General features: G+C 43.4%; 1 protein-coding gene across 4 annotated transcripts in view; it reads left to right on the forward strand.

The window, feature by feature from the left end:
* The window catches only part of LOC115370108 (syntaxin-1A-like), a 53,211-nt gene that overhangs the window by 10,480 nt on the left and 20,832 nt on the right, over nucleotides 1-21,899 (forward strand). For all 4 annotated transcript variants that reach the window (XR_003929223.1, XR_003929224.1, XM_030066955.1 and 1 more), the window contains exons 2-3: nucleotides 5,117-5,194; nucleotides 10,088-10,187. Coding sequence is in view for 2 of the 4 variants with exons in the window: in XM_030066955.1 (XP_029922815.1) it covers nucleotides 5,117-5,194; nucleotides 10,088-10,187 (178 nt within the window). In the remaining 2 variants the exon portion in view is untranslated. The remainder of the gene's footprint in view (nucleotides 1-5,116; nucleotides 5,195-10,087; nucleotides 10,188-21,899) is intronic.

A 21,899-nucleotide genomic window follows, 5' to 3' on the forward strand; every position in this document is an offset into this window, starting at 1 on the left:
TATCAATACCATTGTGCCGTATTGATATTTGAGTTGTCAGCTTAGCCTGCACAGATGCACCTTTTAGTTCCTATGGGGTGTATTTGTTCCCTGCCCATTTTAATTGCCACTGTTCTGTCATGTTCATGTTGCAGTGGCTGTGCATATTAAAACACTGACTGATCCCTGCTGATTGGAAAATTATCCTGCCTTTTCCAGGGTGTTTTTTTGTGGTAGTTATTGTGATGTAATCTTACAAAACATCACATATTGTATTCACTTCCCCAGTGAGTCTCACCCCTAATGTTCATGCATCTTAACCAACTGCTTGCATCTGCTGAACCGTACGCGTCACATATGTGAAGGCTCTGAAGCGTGGATGAAGACGTGTTAGTTTTCAAGGACCGGGAAAAGACTGACAGTAAATGTGTTTCACCTAACGTAGCTGATTTTGCTGGTGATACCGATACCATTGAAACTCCACAATTCCTGATACCTGATGTGTTACTACGGCAACAACAGAGCTGTCCTTCAGCACACACTTGAAACCTTTACTTGAAAACTTTGTGTTTCAACACATGTTGATAAACCAAGTGTAGGCAACACGTTTTCTGATCTGAAGTAATAAAAGACCTTGATTGCCTTTTAATAGCTGTTTAAAAGGCTAACGTTGCATTTATTCTGCTGACAATTGACTGAATAGTATACAGATGCAGCAATGAATCAATAATGTGAGTCACTTTGTCACAAATGCTGTACGCAGAAAGTTAAATTGTCCATATTTCCACCTTTTGTGTGAAAAGCATGATGACACTGTATGCGGAGCTATTGCACCAGCCATGTTGACGGGTCTCCCGCTGGTGGCTGTTCCCAATTTTATCCTCTAGGTGCATTCACATAAGCAAGGTGTCAAGTTGCACCAGTACTACTGAAAATACAAGTACTGGTACCATTTCTTTAAAATTTTGGTATTAAGCATCTATTTTTGTGACATCGCTAGAAGACTTCTGTGGTCTTGTAATCAGAGAGGTGCTCAGTGAATAATGTTAAAGAGAATGAAGTGTTTCAAATGTGGTTGGTCATGCTCTGGCTCAATCGCCCATTGAGCCCCACACTATTCCCTGGCTGTGTGATTGTCCACTCTTGATGGTCCCACAGTGTATCTCCCATTTCCATCAGCTGGCCATTCAGTCTGACAGTCATTCAGCCAGACGGCCAGTCAGCGAGGCAATCAGTCAGTTTGGTCAGCTGTTGATTCGTTGTTTGTCTCCGTCCGTTTCAGTGCAAAATCGAGCAGAAAACCCTGCAGCTGTCCTGAACTCCGGTGCCACTGTTGTGTTTGCACTGTCGCTCTGTCTTTAAGGCCTTTCTCTGATGAGGCAAACCAAAATATGACAGAAATATGAAATTGTTTAGCTGCTGTTGAAATTTTTTGATGTTTGCCTTTGCTCTAAGCTTTCACGATTTATGCTGTGGTAGCAGGAATATTATCAGAACGCTAATACTCTGACCCTTGCACTTCTTAACCGCTGGTTGCTTGCAATTCTTGGTGATCTGGGAATGCACGGCAGTTTCACTGCCACGCTTATAACAAGCCTGGGCAACAGCCTCAGCTAAATGACTGAAATGTAAATGCAAATGAAAGCATGGTCGTTCTATTTTTGCAAGGGGGGAGGGTTTACCAACAAAGGTGGCACGCCTGTGACCTGAACTTCAAACATCTGTTGGTCACAGTCCCCTCAAAGGATTTTCGTAGCCTAACAGAGCATGTTGCATGAGCTGCTAATGGAGCACTTAGAGTTTGCCAGACTCATAGAAAAAGTCTTATTCAGTTTTTTATTGTTTTTTATCCCTGTATTCATATATTGTAGAAAGCATGAGTACTTAATCAAATGTTCCTGTGTGTGTGTGTGTGTGTGTGTGTGTGTGTGTGTGTGTGTGAAGGAGCAAGGAACACACATACATAATGAATGTTACCTAGCTGTATTATGATAATAATTCTGGTTAGGCTCTCAGTAGTCTGTGTGTGTGTGTGTGTGTGGCTGACACAGATTTTATGAGTCATTTCTAATGGGGCTGCAGGAGGTAGCTTGAATTGGCTGTAATACAAAGACATGGGAAACAGGTCTGCTTTAATATGGAAACACAAAGGACAATGAAGAAAGGCCCTTGTGGATTCCCATCTCTCCTTGTACTCTTCTCCTTCTCTCTCTCTCTCTCTCTCTCTCTCTCTCTCTCTCTCTCTCTCTCTCTCTCTCTTCTCTCTCTGCTCTCCTCTCTCTTTTATTTTCAGATGATTCATGAAAATAGGGTTTGAACACACACACATACTTGCATGCACACTTCATTTTCACCCTATCCCTTGAAATTAACATGACTACTAACACTCCAGCACACACACTTGGTCTGTCTATTTCCTCTGATGGAGCGTACAGTTTCGCCTCAGGAAAATAGTATATTCAGGAATTGTTCGCCCCTGTCGCCTCCCCTCCTCCTTCTTCTACTCCTCTTTTTTCAGCTGCTAGCCTGTGGATGTAGCAACACAAGCCAACTCTCTAGATGACGCCCGTCTCACTTCTCGCTTGTTCTTGGACTCTATTTTCTTTTCTGTTTGTACTGTATCTACAGTCGCTGCCTTTTGTCTTCATGGAGCGATTCTCTACTGGCACAGAGCCTGGAACTATTCTCTAATCTAATAAACGGCATAATCAGGCCACTACTCCTGCCAGGGCGTTTCACTCGAGTGTGAGCCCCAGAGGCAGAGTGCACTGAGGGGTTACGCCCTACCGGGGTTAGGCTTGTACAGGCCCTTGTCTCTCTCTGTGTGTTGGCCCTGTTTCTGTTGTGTTTAAAGTGTACGTGTGTGTGTGTCTTGCCAAGAGCATCTGTTCAGTGTGGAGAATCCAGTCCGAGTCAGCTGGCTGGGAGCAGAGTGCAACACCAAGCCGTCTCCCACCTTCTTTTTTTGTGTAGCGGCTTTGAAGGGGGGGTTGGGAAGGGTGTGTGTGTGTGTGTGTGTGTGTGTTAGGGGAGGAAGGGGATTACTGCTCCTACTGGTCCTCTCCACTCCTTCTTTCTCAAAGCTGGAGCACACCAAAGCTCCTCTCGCTCTGGAGGGGATAAAGCATCCCCTCTGTGAAGGCAGCGCACACTGCCGCTCTCTCCTCCCAGACGCCCCTTCTGGTTCCCCGCCCGTCCTCCTCCTCCTCCTCCTCCTCCTGCTGCTGCTCCTCATCTGTTGCCTCCCCTTCTCTTTGGCCGTGCTTCCTCAAATAGCTCCTCTTTCTTCACAACACCATGCATTGCTTATGCTCCCATTAATAGCACACACACAGAGCTCCATACAAATTAGCTATCACTGGATCAAATATAGTGTGAGTGGGTTTAGAGAACGCTAGCGTGCTTGCAGTGGCGCCGCTTTTCCTCGCACTTCTCTCCCTGCCAGTTGCCTCACAGTCTCTCACACAATTATGTCCTCTCAGACTTTTTTCCCCTCAAGAACTTGCGCCCTATCTCTCTCTCTCTCTCTCTCTCTCTCTCTCTCTCTCTCTCTCTCTCTCTCTCTCTCTCTGCTCCTCTCCTCATTTCCCTTCATTTCCTCCCTGCCTCCCTCTCTGTGCTGGCATGTCACATGTTAACTCCTCTGAGCCCCAGCCTAGCCGCAGATAAAGACATACAAAGCCCTGCGCTGACGTAATGTTAAACAGAGGCAGATCTCGACTACCTGAAGAGCGCCCTGCGGAGCCTCAGGGGCCGCTGTATGACACGGGCAAATCCTCACACGTTATACAAAGACGTCTGACTTGAGGGATTTTTGCCCGATAATTGAAGTGGGAGCGACGGTTGGAGATTCGAGCTGCATGTGGAAGTAAACTGAGGATCACTCTGATAGAAATAACTGGGATAACTGGGAACGACAATGAAGCTCCCTGTGAATTGTTTTGGCCTGTCCTCGCTGTAAAAGCAATCATGTCGTCCCTGAAAATCACGGAAACCAGACACCAGCTGCCACCTGATTCATTCTGATGGGCCTATATGTGCAAAAAAAAAAAAAATGAGGGAACCCGACATAAATAATTCGAAGACTTCATCTCCTGCTCTTTGGAGATTTTGGAAGGAGGATGATGAGTCATTTAAGGCAGAGGAAGACAACAACTATAGTTTCTCTCCACAGCATTGATAAGCAAATGGAACTTGCAGGCGGCTAATGGGGAATTGAATTAGTTTGACTGTAGCCAGACGAATGAGATCAAGCCACAAGAGATCCCTGCTAATGTCGTGTCAGGGCAGATATGTGATTAGAAACGAGCACGTTGAGTAAATCATTGCCAAGCCGCAGGAAAGTTTAAATCAAACTTTTGTCAGACTTCCGGTTGGTGCATTTAGGTATGCAGTCAATTTTAAACATTAAATATTTGATTATTTCTCTCACAGGCCCCATGAAATAGCACCTCTGCCTCCTTGGTTGTATGCATTTCCTGTTATAACAAGATGTCAGGGTGTGATATAACCTGGATAGATGTCATTTAAAAGTATAAACCAACAGGTTATCAGTTTTGGGCAACAAAAAGCTTTATTTGATGGGTGGAGGGACAGGATTGTGAAAAAAAAAAAAAAAAAAAAACATTGTGAAGGTTTTATTGGTTGAAATTTGCATTAATGCCTTCTGATGCAGCATGATGTCACCATTTAAGATACCCAGCTTTCCCGGAAGTAGAGGTAATGGGAGTTCATTACATGGGGAATGCATTTATAAGTGTATGAGCGCCCATGCAAGCACGTATAAAAGGTTTTCTTTGCCTCGACGTCCTGATTCAATAACAGCTCACTAATCACTGGATCCATGGTACTAATTATTAGTAAGCGCCGTCGTAATAGCGCCTCTTGCTTCTCAACGTTTGACGGGTGGAGAGGAGGGGGGCAGTGTTAAAACTGCTCCATTTAACCTTGAATTATGGAAAAATAATCTCACATCGCTTGGTCCGGTTCATGCATGTGTAACTGTCATCATAATGCCAATATGACTCGCAGTTCATAATTAGTGATTTTTAAATAATTTAATGCAACATCTTTTCCTTTAATTGTTTCCAATAACTCTATGCTGATTGTGTGTGTGTGTGTGTGTGTGTGTGCCCAGGGGAAGGAGACAGGAGAGGAAGAGGATGAGGTCGCCGTGGGCATGGAAAAAGGCTTTATGGACGAGTTCTTTGAACAGGTGAGGTTATTCCCTCTATCTTCACAGTCCTTTCTTTTCCTTCTTTCCCCATCTTTCTTTTTTGTGTTTGAGTCTCTTTTTTTCCCCTCTCTCTCTCTATATCTCTTTGTCTCTCTGTCAGTCTTTATTGTTCCCGTTCACCCAATTAATGGGTTCATATTAAACTAATAACTTGCCACCTTATATTACAGGCCAATTCACACAGCACAGCACCATCTGCCCGGGTATCATTCCTCTCTGGATGTTGGATCTAATAGTGTTGGCTTTTCAGAGCTCTGCAATCAATCTTGTGCCATTTCTGTCCTCTGGGGACCATTGATATGATTTACAGATATTGATGTTGTTGCTAGTGTGGCGCGGATCGTTATGTATTTTATTTCATTTCAAAAGGCCTTTATTGATTCAAACACAAAACAGTGCCCTCCTTTGCCGGCTCGGAATAACAACATAGAGCGCCGCATGAATTCAGCCGCCCCACTCTGTCCCGTGTGCATGCTGATGTGTTACGGCTGTAAATACACTATGAATTGTAAAAGTGCATCTTATGCATGCATGTGGGGGTTTGCTCTCCCGCACACTGCTGTGCACATGCGGGGGGAGCACAAAGTGAACATCGACGGGGCTCTCGGAAGGGGGGCCCATTTCAGAGCAGCACCGGTTGACATGTCCTCCCCGGAGACAGAGAGGCCTGCTGTGAATCATCAGTCATATGGAGCCTGGTTGCCTTTACTTTGAGATGGCTTTCTCTGCGCGTCAAGTGGACTCTGTAATGCTTTTTTAATGGTCCTGTTGCATACAGCACATCTTCCATTCGGAGTGGTTTATAAGTAAAAGGAGGACCATTCATTGGGAGCTCAAATGGGGGGGAAGGCTGAGGAAAAAAAGAATCTGAAGAACTCATGTCTGCTACTGTACGAAATCCACATTTATTGTTTTGCATATTTAAAATGCGTGCGTACGTACTTACCTGCATGCATTATGTAGAGTGTGAGAGAACATGTTTACAGCTTTCCTCTGGGCCGGCTGTGAAGTGTGTGTCATCTTCACAAGCTGTCACTGTTTTCACCATCAACGTCATCATTATTATTATAATTGTCCAGACTCACCTTCCATTCACATGTCACTGGGTTCTTTTGAACGCATTGCTTTCAGCTTCAAAGTTTCCGTTGACAGTTTCATATATTCTTCCAGGAAACAATAATTCGATATGCACTGATGATTGTTTATTGTCTCTTTATCGCTCATATTCTCTATCTCCACTGTATTTCTTCTCTTGGGGTTCTTAGGCCACCGGTACATATTGATTTTTGCATTGTTTACGGTACATTATGAATTTACATGATTTCATCGGGCCAATAAAACAAAAAAACAAAAACAAAAGAAAAGCTCTGTCAGTGTGGGAGTTTTTGGCTCTGTGGGGATACTGCCGCCTGCAGTCATTTCTCTCACATTTGTCTCCTTTCATTTTTGTTCCATCACTTATTCTCATCGCTGACAAACTGTCTGTAGCAATCCTCGCTGCGCAAATAAACATCTCTTTATCTGTTGTCTGGTATTTCAGTTTGGTTACATTGGTCTCGTGAAGGCGAGAGGATGAGGAAAGTGAAAGTGAAATGTTGAGAAAGAGGGCTCGACAGAGAACAGTTTGAGGCAGAGCAGGGAGCTGGAGGGAGAGCAGAAGTGAAAGAGTTTGAAGTGAGAGTGGTGGAGAGAAGAGTTAGACCAGAGGAGTAGCAGAGGGAGATATGGAGGTGCAGACGGACTGACATTGAGGGTAGCGGATTAAAGGAGTGGAGGAGGAGGAGGAGTAATCAGGCTCTCCCCCTGACTGGTTGTGTTAATTAAGGATTCAGTGGAGAACCCGGCAGGACAGCAGTCGGCAAAGAGAGCGCCGCGGCTCTCTGTCCTTCACTCACACCGTAAACATGACCCTGGCACCGGTGTGTGTGTGTGTGTGTGTGCGTCTCTGTCTCTGTGTGACTGTGTGTTGCATCTGCATGTGGCTTTGCATTATTATGTATCGATATGGGCATGTATTACACTTTGCAATCTGCTCCTGTGTGTGTGTGTGTTTGCATGCAAAGAGCATTTATCACACTAAGGCACACACACTCACATGCATTCACACTTATAGCAATTTAGAGTCTTCAATTCACGATCATAGATGTTTTGTGAAAAAGTGAAAATGTGTGGTTGAATTTAAAAGTTCAAAAATCCATTGCTTCATATAGGCAGTTTTTGACTAACCTGGCCTTGATTGGCTCATTTCACGTCACCTTTGTTAAAGTTCCTCAATTTTGGTAAGTTTAAGCATTTAAGCTGACACACCCTGGAAACGTCCAAACAGAAAGTCAGGAGATGGTGCTGTCAGCCAGTCGGGATCCAGAGCTGTGATTGTTCTTCCCGTGAGGACTTTAGTCTTCAAATCCACTCAACAGCCTTTTAACTAACCTGTTTTATTTATTTTCAAATCATGTAGAGCATTTTTCTTATCCTTACCCCCCGTAGGCCTGCATTTTAAAACAAAATCAGGAAAAATGGCTATATTATGTTTTGGCTTTTAAGAGAAAGAGATGCCAATATATGCCAAATGAGTTGGCATGCATTAACCATAATGTTGCAGTTTTCTTCCCAAGAGTCTGCACTTCTGACTCGTCTGTTATAAGATACCACAGATGGCAGCCACAGTCAGGTCTTGATGAAGTCTTTACTTTCTGCTGCATGCTGCAACAGGAGGCGCGACATCTGACTTTGACTGTTTACTGCCACACTTTTCTGGCCTTCTGTGTGTGCATGTGTGTGTGCGCGTGTGTGTGTGTGAGTCTCACAGCTTCAGCAGCATTGTGTGTTGCATCTTCAGCATGCGATGCAGACATTAGACACTCAAATACATTTAAGTCATGACGCTGTCACACAGAAGGTGCTGTGTGTGTGTGTGTGTGTGTGTGTGGACGAGGGTTTGTTGCATGTCTGTACCTAAGCGTGTGCATCTGCTTACTGTGTGTATTACGTGTCAGCGCGTGTGTGTATGTACACAAGCGCGTGGGTGCTTTCGGGTGTGTGCCTGATATTGTTTTTCTCCCACTCCGATAAAATTTGCTTGCTGTCCTACGAGAGCTTAGATCTGGCTGAGAGACGCACCGTGACTCACTTCCAAATGGTCTCTGAACCAAGCAGCTTCAGTTGGATTCATCCTCTGCTTACTTACCGTCTCTGCCTCTTCCTCTACTCCTCTCACTGTTACCCTCCAACCCTCTGAGCTTTACCCGACCCTCTCTCTTTGCCTTCTCTCTTTTCTTTTTCACACACATGCATACCAGTACATTAACTTCTTCTCAAAACACCTATAGCGGCGCTTGGTGTCTCCCATTGGCCCTCCACAGCCAACTATGCTATTAAAAAACAGATCCAATCGGCTGCTAATTAAGGAGATAACAGGAGAATAATGACCTAGGCTAAGTGGAGGGATTCCACAACGCTCAGGAAGGTATGGATGGAGAATTGGAGGGAGCGTGCAGCTTCGGAAAAACGGACAGGGAGAGGATCAAAGCGTAAGGTTAATGGGAGGATGCTCAGAGATGCGACGATTGACATGCTGGTGAGTGGATGGATGGAACAGGCGAGGCTGTAACAGAGCAGATGTGCAGGAGGAGGAAAGTGATTGGTGGAGGGGTAAGCAGAGGGAGATGTCACACCGAGATGAAAGCAGAGATGGATGAAGTCACTGACAGGTGTGACCCGCTGTTCCTCCAGCTGTTACCTGAACCAGAGACGGCACAGCTGGGGACGAGGCAGCAGGGAGCGGGCAGGCGATTGGTTAGGATGCCAATCCTGGATCTCGGTGAGCAGATCAGAGTGTGTAGCGTGGAGTTAAAGATCATACCAGTGGTTTTGAACGTTTGGCCCATTTAATACAATTTACCCACATTTCACACTACAACAAAACCTTTAGCAAATCATGCGGGAGTAAAGATTTTACTGTATATAATAAAAATCCCTCAATTTTCAAATTTGGATTTTTTGGTTGAAGCACCCACCACTCCTGGCTAAAAGGTTATCAACACTGATAAACTGATAATTTACTAATTTATTTATTTATTTTTCTAATTTGATAATTTGATTATCTCACCAATTATAGTGAGTATCACATGTGCAGAAGGATAATCAAGGCCAGGATATGATGCGCCAGCTGTTACTGTTGTTGTTGTTGTGCCTGTTAGAAATTACTGGAAGGAGTTTTTTTCTTTATACCTGCTGCACAGGTGAGACCCATACTGACTGAAACTGTTATTGGTAGAGGTAATTATACTCCACTGAACTGTTTGAGGAAGAGTTTAGAAAGGGACAGAAGTCATGAAATCAGTGGAGGGGTGTGTTTAAATTGATGCCGCAGATAGTGAAGACTCGAGTGTGTGATCCGTTGTGAGCAGGTGATGAATACGTCCACGGCGCTTTGTGATTCAGAGGCTTTATGTATTCTGCAAGCTATCACAGTTATTGACTGAAGCGAGGAAAGAAGCATTTATATGAATAAAGTATGTAATAATGGATAATACATATTGATGATGTGGATGCCTGTAAGAGGGTTATTTATACATATGCAGTAGGTGGTGTAGTGAATTTAGATCAAGTCCACACATTGCATGTATACATAAAAGATTTTTTTTTTTTTTTTTTACTGTAGCTGAAATTACACAAGAATAATTGAGACAGGATAAACATTAAAAATTTCTGGTCATTTGTATGAACTTGCTTTGCTCTCAGTGTGTCTCTAATATGATAATGACATCTTGAGTTCAGCCTCTGTCAATAGCACTCACCGATGCTTCCTGCCTCGTCTGCCGTGCGGGTCTAAAAGCTCCTGTTTGCCCGTCTCTCTTTCTTTCTTGATAGGTGGAGGAGATCCGCGGCTTTATTGAGTCTCTGGCAGAAAAGGTCGAGGAGGTTAAGAGGAAGCACAGTGCCATCCTGGCCTCACCCAACCCCGATGAGAGTAAGTCTGACATTTGTTATGTTTTCTTTCTGTGTAATTCAGGCAAATGTTGCAGTGCATAATGACCCCGCCACAAAGGCCAGAACCGTCAAACCTCACTGCCCTCTAACCTGCATGAACACCTTTCAGTGATTAACTCTGCAGTATAGGTGGGATTTAAAGCAAAGATATAGTGAACTAAAACTAAACTTAAAAACTAGATGTGAAAAAAGCATTCTAGTTAACTGAAATAAATATAAATCGATTTTAGAAAAGAACAAAAACTAACTGAAACAACACTGTGTGCTTACAAAACGAACTAAAATAAAATAGTAATATGCAGAAAATGTCTTTAGTTTTAGTCTTTGTCAATTTGCTCAAATAAATCAACACAAGCATGACGAAGCGTTGGTGCTGACGTTTGGCACTCGGACGTCCACATGGCTATTATAACACCTAAAACTAAAACTGAAACTCAACTGGATTGAAAAGAAAAATTACAAATGAAAATAACTCAGGCTTAAAGTATCTCCACTGCTTCACTGTTTTTTTTTTTATTTTTTTTTTTATTATTATTATCTTGTTAAACATGCATTTACATCTGCTGGCTCCGAAATGACAAACGTCCCTAATGGATGATTCATTGTACATTCATTTATTGATTCAACCAGAGGAAGTTACATTGTCAGAGCCTGAAGACTGGCCTTTTTATAGATGGACACATAATGCATGGGTCTTTAATGATAACGTTAATCTTTAATACTACAGTGACTCAGTAATGAGTTAGAGAAGCTCTTAGTGGAAAGTGGTAGGAGTGTAAATGCAGTGGTCACTCTCTCATGCCCGTCTAATGCACAGCAGCAAAAGAAAAACCCGATAATGGTGGCAGATTCCACAGAACCGGATGGAGAAATATGACTCTATTACATAAAAGAAAATGAGGGAAGAGGGATGATTTGTTGGAAAAGTGGCTGGCGACCGCGCTTGAAGTCTGAGGACACTGAAGACGTGGGGAACTGTCCCACTTCCTGGCAGTCCTACCCGCCGCACTTTTCTCAGCGTTTATACTCTCTCGTTAAATTCCTGTCCGCTCTCCATCGTGCTGTTTCGTTCTGTCCGTTTCTCTCCTCCGTTTGCTCTGTCCTTCACGCCGCTACTCCCTCCGCCTGTGTTTCTCAGTTTGTGGCTGCCCTTCTCCCATTTCACCCACTCTCCCTTTTTTTTTTTTTTTTGCTTTTGTTTGCTTCGTGCTGTGTGTTGGAGGCTATAATTCATCTTTGCTCCTCTCTCTCTCGCTCTCTCTTTACTCCCCCATCTCTATTCTCACACTCCCCTTCCTCCCTCCTTCATGTCAGGCCATTGATCTCGGCCGCCGCTCCCACAAGGGGGATGTTACTCACACCGGTAATCCCCACCCACACACCCCCTCCCCCCCACCTCCCTCATACCTGAGAAAAAGCATCGATCTGTTTGCTGCAACAAGCATCAGATGAGTCCTTTAAGCAGCCGGGGCGTGACGCCGACACAGGGAGAGCGGCCGCGGCGAGACAAGGTGCTCCGTTTAAGATAGCAGCTCCTCTATAAGTTGGCTCCTCCGTGACCGAAATCAATGCTGCGTGTGTATGTTGGGGTTTGTGTTTGCGTGTGTGCGCACGTGCATCTGAGTGAGTGTGTGTGTGTCTGCCTGATAAGTGCAGATCAGTCAGTGGTTGATGTAAATGTCAGGGTCGTTAATTATATGGAGGTCAATGTGTTCTCGCTCTCTGCCTGTTGCGGTGTGGTCGCTGGCAGCATTGAATATCGTTTAAATCACTTAGATGAGGAGGCTAAGCAGTGTTTTATAGGTGTGTGTGTGTGTAATAGGGTTATAGGTAGGGCTCGGCACTATATTGATATCATGATATGAGACTAGATATCATCTGGCCTTGGATATTGTAACATCAATATGACAAGTGTTGTCTCCTCCCGGTTTTAAAGGCTGTGTTACCATCAAGTGATGTAATTTTCTGAGCTCATTATGAACTGCTTATGGACTTGATTATTATGTCTTCATCACTAATGCCTGTTTATCCGCGCTTGATTTTACTTTATTTACTCATGACCCTGATCACATGGTGTGGGGCACAAACAGAACATACAGTAATAACACTATTCATATTCAATTCATGTTCAATTCATACAACAGGTACTTTCGTCAGCCCTGGTTACAGGAGCTGTGCATGCAGTACAACGCGTCATCACAACTAATTGCGCATGTGAAATTTTAATGTACTTCAAGATCCATGTTTTATTGCACATGCTGTTCAAAACTGCAAAAGTTTCTGCAGGAAGAGTCAACTGGACCATTTGCCATTTTCATGAATAAAAAAGTATTTCTTCCCCGTACATCCCTTTGTGTGTCAGGTTTTGAGCCAGCTTTTTTCTGTGTGCGGACTTCGCTGGTATCCCGCTCTTTTCTCCTTTTCTCTCAGTGTGAGCTGCCTGCTCAGCTGCTGCTGGAACTTCAGAGCTTTTTCCTCCCGCCAGATCATCCTTCATCTCTGTCTCGAAAAATGAGAAGCTCCTCTTATTTTTCCTCTTCTCCTCTTCTGTCGTAACCAGGGCAATAATAGGATCTGTCTCGCTGTGCACTCATCGAGACACAGTTCTTTTACACACACTTTTACACACACACACACACACACACACACACACACATATATATATATATCATGGACATTACCGGACAGGTCCTGAGACTGTGTCTGTGATACTGAAGGTGAGGCTAAATGCAGTGTCTCTTATTCTCTTTCCAGCGTGCTGCTAAATGGGTAATTGAGGACACACACACACACACACACACACACACACACACACACACACACACACACACACACAGACTTATACACACAGAGACCAGACCCGCACATGCACAGCAAAGTGCTTTTTTCAGTGTGAAGGTCTTTGACAACACACTGTAATGTTGTTCAGCAGTAAGCCTGTTTCTGTCACGGTTTACCAGTTTTATAATCACATCACATCTCCCCATCCACCACCCACCTGGCGAGCTGCACGACCCTGTCCACCCCCACTTCCACTCTCCTCCTCATCCCTCTCCTCCCTGTCCTCCCCTTCTCCTCCTCCCCTCTACTTTGCGAGGTTTTGTATACGCTGACTGAGATGCTTTTTAGTGATTTCCAACGGGGTTAATTCCAGCCCACACACACGGAGCCTGACGTCATTTGGTCTACCCTTATTACAGACACACACACACACATATATATATGTACACACACGTACACTGAAACACACAGCGGCTCTGTAATATTAGTCTCACCCCTGCGTTAGGAATTATCCCATATCACAGTTTTATCCAACGGCTAAATGAAGCATAGCAAATTTGCACAAGAGAGTAGCTGTGTGTGTGTGTGTGTGTGTGTGTGTGTGTGCGCGTGGTTGGGTTGATTATTTGTGTGTTTATGTTTGTGTGGGCAGTGATTCAGCAGCACCATACACTAGCTTCAGTAATGGTGATAGATTGGGTAATAGCCATCAGATCATAATGACTATTGACCTTGATATTTTGTGTGGCAGCCATTTTAGCCACACTGATGAGGACAAATGCCTCGTGCGGAGAAGGAGAATGAAGGAATCAAAGCAAGAAATATGTGGAAATTTCCAAATCTCCATGGCGGAATGATGAAAAAAAAAAAAAGCGCTTTACTCGGGACACGTAGCAACTATTCGGACCGTTTTATTGCATTGTTTATTTCACTTTGTAGTATTGTCTGTTTGTCTTGCCCTGCCTCTCGTTATTTTGAGCGATGAAATGAGTGACAGGTCCCATAATGAAAGGTTAAAGGTCAGTGACATCTGCTTCCCCACCATACATCTGCGGGCTCTGTGGCCTTTTCTTTTACTGGGAGGCTGTGCAACTGTAAGGAAGACTAATATGAAGTGAAATGGACTTTACACATCAGAGAGGTTGTTATTTTTCGCTGTCGAGACTCCTAGCTCTTCTCCTTTGCCCCAGAGTGGCCAGTGCTTTGTATCTAGTTTGAGGTAATAGAGATGAGGGCAGTTTAATGTATTGGATACTGAATTAACTCTCTCCTGTAATATGAAATTGCATGACAAAAAACAAACAAACAAACAAACAAAAGAACACTGATTAGGACGTTAACAAAAATTGCACTGTGTCAAAGGTTTCCTGTGGTTATAAAAACTAGACTGTAACAGCTGCTTGGCAGAAGCTAGATGGGAAGGACGTCTGGATGGGAAAGCAAAGTATCCCAGGAAGCTGTCAGAATCATAAACCATGGCAGCGTTCCAGGACAAAGTGCAAGAAATGTTAAAGGATTTGTCGGTTGTGGTTTGGAAAGGCAACGTTCAAAGTTGGTCTGGCCTCCCTGGCTAAGCTGACCGCCGGAAGGGAGTTTTTGTTTCCTAGGATGGTGAGGGAATGAAATACCCACCCAAATGTACTGTCACTATCCTAGAAAAAAATTGGCTCACCTGCACCTACCTGTCCAACAGAAAACAGGACAACACCGTGTGAACGCTAAGCCCACGTTCACTCTCAGTGCGGAGCGAGCTTTGTCCTCGCTGCGTTTCCGTGGTCGGCGACCGTGATTTCTGTAGCTTCTTATTGGATGTCATGCTATTGATCGGGCATGGTGCTGCGCTGTGATTGGCTGGGAGCTACACACCCACTGCCCAAAGGCCGACGCCCAGAAGAGTCCTGAGCTCAGGAAAATCCAGGCGGAGGGCAGGGGCTCACACACCAACACACACTTCTAGTGGGTGTTGTGATGGTTGAGTGGGATTATTATTTTTATTTATTTATTTATTTATTTATTTTTTTTTTTGAAAATTCTACTCTTTCTGCCTTTATCTTCCTTTTGGATGAAATGTAATCATTCTATCTTCACCTGCATTTTGTCTCAGATACCAGAGACTGAAGGGTAAAAGAAAAAGAAATTTAAGGAATTCTAACTCTGAAATTCAAAAAGCTGAAACAATGGCGCACCTAAAAACCAAGTAAAATATTGAAAAATGCAGCCCTCCTCTTTACTTTTATAGCCACATATAGTTGGCAGCTGTTCACCGTGCCTCAAAAAGTAGGCTAACAAACGGCTGGAAACAAGCTTGAATGTAGTGGAAATGCGGCGGAGCCTCTGCAGACTGTAGTCACACGTCTTAGATTGTAATTTCGCGTAAAGACTCCTCAACAGAGATACTTGAGGTTTATATACCATCATTTAACGAGAGAGCAAACACGGCGTTCGCTGTCTGAGCCTCCAGTTTCTGAGGAGGGGCTTTCTCTGGCTCTCAAATGGCCTCGATTCACGGCCCTTTTCTCTGCCTAGAAGTTTAGAGTGGAGATGCTTGTTTTAATTGCTGCCTGTGAGTGTTACTATTTCTAGTGTCAGTTTTTTGGCTGAGCACTCTCCCACCCTCAGAGAGCTGCTGCACTAAACTCTTCCACCCTCAACCAGACACTCTGAAGTATTTGAAGGCTTCTTCCCATCTCCTCTTTTCTTTTTCTTGTTTCCCCCTCTCTCTCTCACACACACACACACACTCTCTCTCTCTCTCTCTCTCTCTCATCTCCCTGTCATGATGTCAGAGCTGATAAAATGTTATGGCCATAGCTTCATACTGTGGAATAGTAATATTCCTCTTCAAGTGAAGTTAATCTGATGTGGTCGGTCATACCCGCGGCTAATGAGTCTGTGACCCAGCTGGCTTGGAAGTTCTCACACATACACACACTCAAACACACACACATACACGTCAGAGGTCAAGGCCAGTGGGATAACCCATTCACAAAGGGATAAATCAGTTTAACTCCGTGGCTCTTGAACCAGGAGAGGTGTGGGGTGATGGTGCTCTGGTCTGGATTGAAATGTCAAGTATCTGAGAGGCTGGGATTAGTTTTAAAGTGAGAATTAATTTTTAATGTGAGGGCTTGGGCTGTTCTCTTCAGCCCTTTATGGTTTTGGGACATATTGAAGGAGAGATGGAAGGGGTTTATTGCACCAAGACCAGATCAGTGCAGCTCCCACATCCGTGACATAACCTGTAAAGAAATCTCTGACACAAAGTATTTAAAATAATGTTCAATCTACAGCAAAGGTGTAGCAGCCGGTGTCATCAATTCAACATTTCTCACTCTAGTAGAAATGGCATCCTCGAATCAGGTCATTTGACTTTCAAATATTGCACATTTATTAATGAATTTATGCAGTGGCGCTGTGTGCACTGCTAGTGTGTCCGACAGGTTGGAAAAAACAACATTTTTCACCGTAGACTAACATGCCAACTGGCTAGTGGCACTCGGCTACTTAGCTCACGTCCATTACCTTGTCAAAAATGTTAATAGTGGTCTATGGAGAGTGTCTGTAACCATGGTAATACTGACAGTTAGTACTGTGCAGCCTGACCGTGTGATTCAGATGAATAAAATAGCTATTATTACCAGGGAAAAAAACGTTTTAATTCAAATACATGAAATTAATGATAGCAGCAGTGTCAGAATTTAATGAAGCAGCAATGATTTAAAATAGTATCGATGTAATTTGCTGTAACATGGATTTTACTCTTGCTCTGCTATGCTCTGTTCAAAAATCTAGGTAGGTCAGAGGCACTGGAGCAGGGAAATAGCAGAAATGAGAAAGACTTTTCTTTCAATCTGATTTTCGCTGACGTGTAGCATGTTATCGCTGATGTCTTTGCTCTCTAATATTCGCGGCAGTTCGCTTTTACATAGTGTTGTCAGTCTGCCGTTTCATGTGTACATGCCATAAACTTGTGGTTGGACAGGCATCAGGGGTGTTTGATGATGGTGTTTGCGGATAAGTGCAGAATCTGTCTGTCCAAAACAGCGGACGCCTGGACTGTGGCCGATCAATAGAGAAGCAAAACACACAAAGCTCTGTTAGTACAGAGAGAGAGAGAGAGAGAGAGAGAGAGAGAGAGAGAATTGCAAAGGCAGTAAGAGAAAGATATGGAAGGAGAAAACGATAACAGGCTGCAACTTAGAGATTGGACTGGCAGCAGTTGACCCCTGTGTTAGAATGGAGGAAAGAGATGATGTCATTGCAGCACAGTGACATCATCTCTTTGACTAGATCTCTCTCTCTCACTCACACACACACACACATGCGCTCAGTCACTCACTTTGTGTTGATATAGTGACAGACCCTGTGTTATCAGTGTGACAGGCAGGCCAGTGATTGCAGAAGCCAAGATGAAACCTGGATGGCTCTCTTGTGCCTGAGTGAACACAGCATGACTGGATAAACACTGCTAGCTGCAACACTGGAACTATTGTGGAGGCCAGTGTTTAGTCTGGGAGAGAACTGCCCCGGGCCCCCAGGAGTAAATGCTGTATCTGCCCCAGTGTCACCCTGATCAGTGGACATTCACTATGTAAACAGTCATATCCATTACAGTGAAATCAACAGCACATTTGTTAAATTATTATTTTTTTCTTTTTTAGAAATGTCATCCTTCTTCCACGATTCATCCGTTTCCGACTTGCATCTCCCGCATTTGCTCTGCTCCTCTCCCTTTCCCTCCGCCACTTTGAAACAATCTGAAGCTGGTGAGAGGACCAACCACACACATCGCCATAGCAACACAGTCTTAATGATGGCAACAAGCGTGACCTGAAGATTCCATTTGAGAATGTCTGGGAGAGGAATGGAGTGTGACTCCTCTGTGAAGTCACAGCTCAATTGACTCCTTAGCGTCGCCCTCTAATTTGCCTCCCTCTCTCCTCTCTCTCTACTTATTCATCAGTGTCTCCACTCTTCCTCTTTTCAGACAGGCAATAATGATGCTGAATAGACACTCGATCGAGCAGGTTGGACTCCAGTGTTTTGTACTATAAAGGGGAAATCTAATCTAACTCTTGAATACACACAAACACACTCTGCGCCTGGCCTGACACTAAGCTCTATTTTATGCTATTATCTCTGTAATGCTGGTGCAATTGACCTCATAGACCAGGTTACAGAGGTTGCTATGGTTACAGAGAAATGAGAGAAACACTTTTCTATAACCTTATACCCCTCTGAGTTTCTGAAGTCATTATGGATGCATGGCGCACATGCACACACATTCATGCATATACATACACACACACATAACAACAACAGTGTTTGGGTGGAATCAACTTAAAGAAAGGTAATTGTGATCCATCATGCAAAGTTATTGAAATGTCACTTCTTTTTTAATTATTTACCCAGGGAAGGTTTGCTTAACACGACTGCTCCTTTTCAGGAACATGTTCACATTGCAGGAACATGTTCACATTGCTGCTGTAATTGTAACTGATTACAGTTGTACAGTAATCTCTAACTGTGTGCACACATGCACGCACACACACACACAAATATAGAGCACTGCTTATTCATTCTACCCCAAGGGCCTCAGCCCACCACTTCAGATGGACTCCACTGCTTTTCTGACCTTGGAAAACATCACATATACCACATGCATATTGCCACTAGGGCCAGAATTATACACAGAAATGAGACAGAGAGGTGTACAAATGTATACTGATGTCACGGCCATAGTGTTTGTTTCCCAATTAAAGCGATCCTCATATTTTGTTGCTACAGAATTTGATATCCCAGTGTTTCGAAGGCTTATCTTGGTTTCATTATTGCCAATTTTCTCTTTAGTTGTGCTGATTTGATTGGCTTCTCCAGATTTCCTCCAAGCGGCTGGTTGCCAGAATAATTGTCTCACAATATTTTGCTTCTTTCACTAACTCAATTGTACACTTGCCTTCAGTAAATGTTTGCCAAGTGATACAGTGCTGTGTACAGCGTGTTATAATGGTTACACAGATTGCTTAAACATCTGAGAAAAGCTAAGAACATGAGTGTACATCCCTGCCATCCTTCAGACTCAACCTGTCTTTTGAACCAGTGTCAGGTGTGTAAAAAATCTTTTTTTCTGCAAATGAGTCTGAAGGTTTCTGTTATAGCTGCGTGTTCCTCTGTCCATGACTTTGTCCTGCTGAGCTGCTTTACACCCGGCTGATGTTCGCTGATATGGAAATATGTCTGTTAAACAGATTAAAAGCTTACGCTGTTTTGTTGATCTGTCTTTAATAGGTTTACCTTCTCCACTGAGCCCTCATAATTTTACTTTATCATACAAGCTGGCCGAAAGATTAACCCCAGCCAGCGTTGGGGATAAGCTGGTGATTGGAATTCATCTAATGAGTTGGATATGAATAAAGTGAGCAGTCTGGACTGAGGCTGTGGCATCGTGGTGCAGCAGGCCCTCTACTTCTCATTGTCTTTTTGTGTCGACGAGGTTTCAGCTCAGCTTTTCGGCTGTGTGGGCTGTCTCCACTGTTTTTAATTGTGAAGTTGATGTCACATTTCAAACTGCCAGGATGAGCATTCACATTTGATTCACTGTGCCCCTGTGGAGTGACTGTAGCGGCGATCATATGGCCACCACATGTTTTTTTTTTTAACTGCTCTCTTATCACAATATGTGCAAATATTGTCTTTTAATAACTGAATATCTACCAGTGATTCAAGTCTGCCCGGAATGGTGTAATCATATTCTCAGTCGAAGAGTGCCTGTAATTGAATGAGGCTGTCCTGTGGGCTTGGGTTCACAGGGGCTGCCTCCTCTTCTCTTTTTCCTCTCTGTGATTTCTGCAATCTTAATGAAGCAAATAACCTTACTAGAAAAAAATACTGCAGGCACTCCGGAGTGCAGGTTTGATTGAATAGTTTGGAGTGGAATATCTTTTCAGGACCCTCTTTTATGTCTGCTGGCTCGCCTGGGCTTGTTCACGTGGAGTTTTAGTTCTCTTATGGCATTAAGATGATAAATTACTTTCTCACTTCTTTTGGATGTGCATAAAAAAAGGTAATTGGTCCTCCAGGGTAATACGTCTGAGGGAGTGTATATGACAGCCGCTCTGCATGCATGTTAGAAATGATTTTTTTCTCTCTTTTTTTCCCTAGGCTGATTTTCTTATTTGAGGAGAAGGAGGAGGTGATACCTCCTCCTCCTTGCTGCCTCCAATCTCTGCCAATTCGTGTAGGTTATCTTTGCAACACGCATAAAGGCTGAATGCTTAATGAACGGTTAATCTGTAAATATTATATTCTTTCCTCTGCCAGCATACTTTAAGAAATGTTTTGCCTTCATTAAAATGATTTTGTGTGTTTGTTTATCAAAGGTGGATATCATCAGAGGGGACCTGTGGCTGTGTACCTGTTGCTCTGTAATGATATGAATCTGGTAATTACTGCAAACTGAAAAATCAGCAGTAGATAATTAAGACAAGGTATGACGAAGAAGTTACTTGTTTAACTGATCGTCACAGTGAACAAAAAAAAAACATTAAATTTGATGCTTAATATTTACGCATGCTACCTCATTTTCCATGTAAATAGTTATAGTAAAGATTTGGAAAGTGCTTTGAACATGGCAGCAACACGAGAGAGAAATTGTATCCCAGACTGAGGCAAGATGTTTGACACCATCTTCACATCTGTACGTCCAGTGGTTTGGTTCCCATGGGCAGCATTTTGTGTTAGCTTAGCATAAAGACTTGAAATCTATGGGAGTCATTAGCCTAGCTCTGTCAAAATGAAAAAAATAAATTTTACAGCAACTCTGAAGCTGTCTTATTTACACAACGTATCATGTATGTGAAATACACGATACACTGAGAATAAAATGTGTTAAAATAATCACTCATGCATGTTGTTTTGCATTGTAGCCATTTCTAGTAAATCACAGTGAAATTAATCTGATCTCCATTTTGACAAGGACCCCCTGAGGGTCCCTGGACCTCACTTTGAACACCACTGTACTATGTCCCTAACATAGATGCCACCTTCCTGTTTGTTTCTCTACCAATACGTACAGTACAGTCTAAGTCAAAAGCACACAGCAGCCACATTTTGTCTAATTTTGCTTACTTTGAGGTAATGCAAACAAAGGGGGAAATGCTTTATAGGTATTCAGATAATGCACAGTGTGTTGTGGAGAAAATGTAGATCATCTATTTTCATCTCTTCTGCACAAGAAAAAGTAAATTCAACAAGATGTGTGATTGCAGGAGTGGAGTCGCGTGTCTGCGCCGCTCATAAATGTCCACATTACGTTGTTGTGTTGTTCCAGTTGATTTTCTCAGCCGCTGCAATGCTCATTTCAAAATTAAATGGGTTCCAAGCTTCTACAAATGAACGCTTCCTGAGTTTTAGGTTCTCGGTAATTGCAAAATAATCAAGCCATTTTGAGTTTTTCCTGCCACAAATTACAGGGTTTACATTCATACAACTAATCACGTGACCCACAGCGTGAGAGAGAAAATGTTTTAATTTTTATTGTCTTGGTGTTGTCTCCTGTGTATAAAAGCCTCTGGTGTATAAAATGTATGGAGTATGAAACTGCTGTTTTAGCTGTAGCCTAATGAGCGGCAGAGTGGAGAGGAGATAAAAAGGAATATAGAGAAGATTGTTCAGTTCTTCTGCTCGTCACAAGCCACATTTCGACAGGCGCACCCTCCATCCACCGCTGAAGATACAGAGCTGATGCCTTTTGAACATCTTGCTGATGACAAAGAACTCCTCTTCCTCTGTGTGTGTGTGTGTGTGTGTGTGTGTGCGCCTGCACAAGCCTGTGTGTCTACGTGTGTGTTTGTATGCATCCAGTACAGCATTAGGGTGCATATGGTGTTGAATGTGTATGGCTGTGCGTGTT

The sequence above is a fragment of the Myripristis murdjan genome, chromosome 13 (genome assembly GCF_902150065.1).
Source record: "Myripristis murdjan chromosome 13, fMyrMur1.1, whole genome shotgun sequence".
NCBI lineage: Eukaryota > Metazoa > Chordata > Actinopteri > Holocentriformes > Holocentridae > Myripristis > Myripristis murdjan.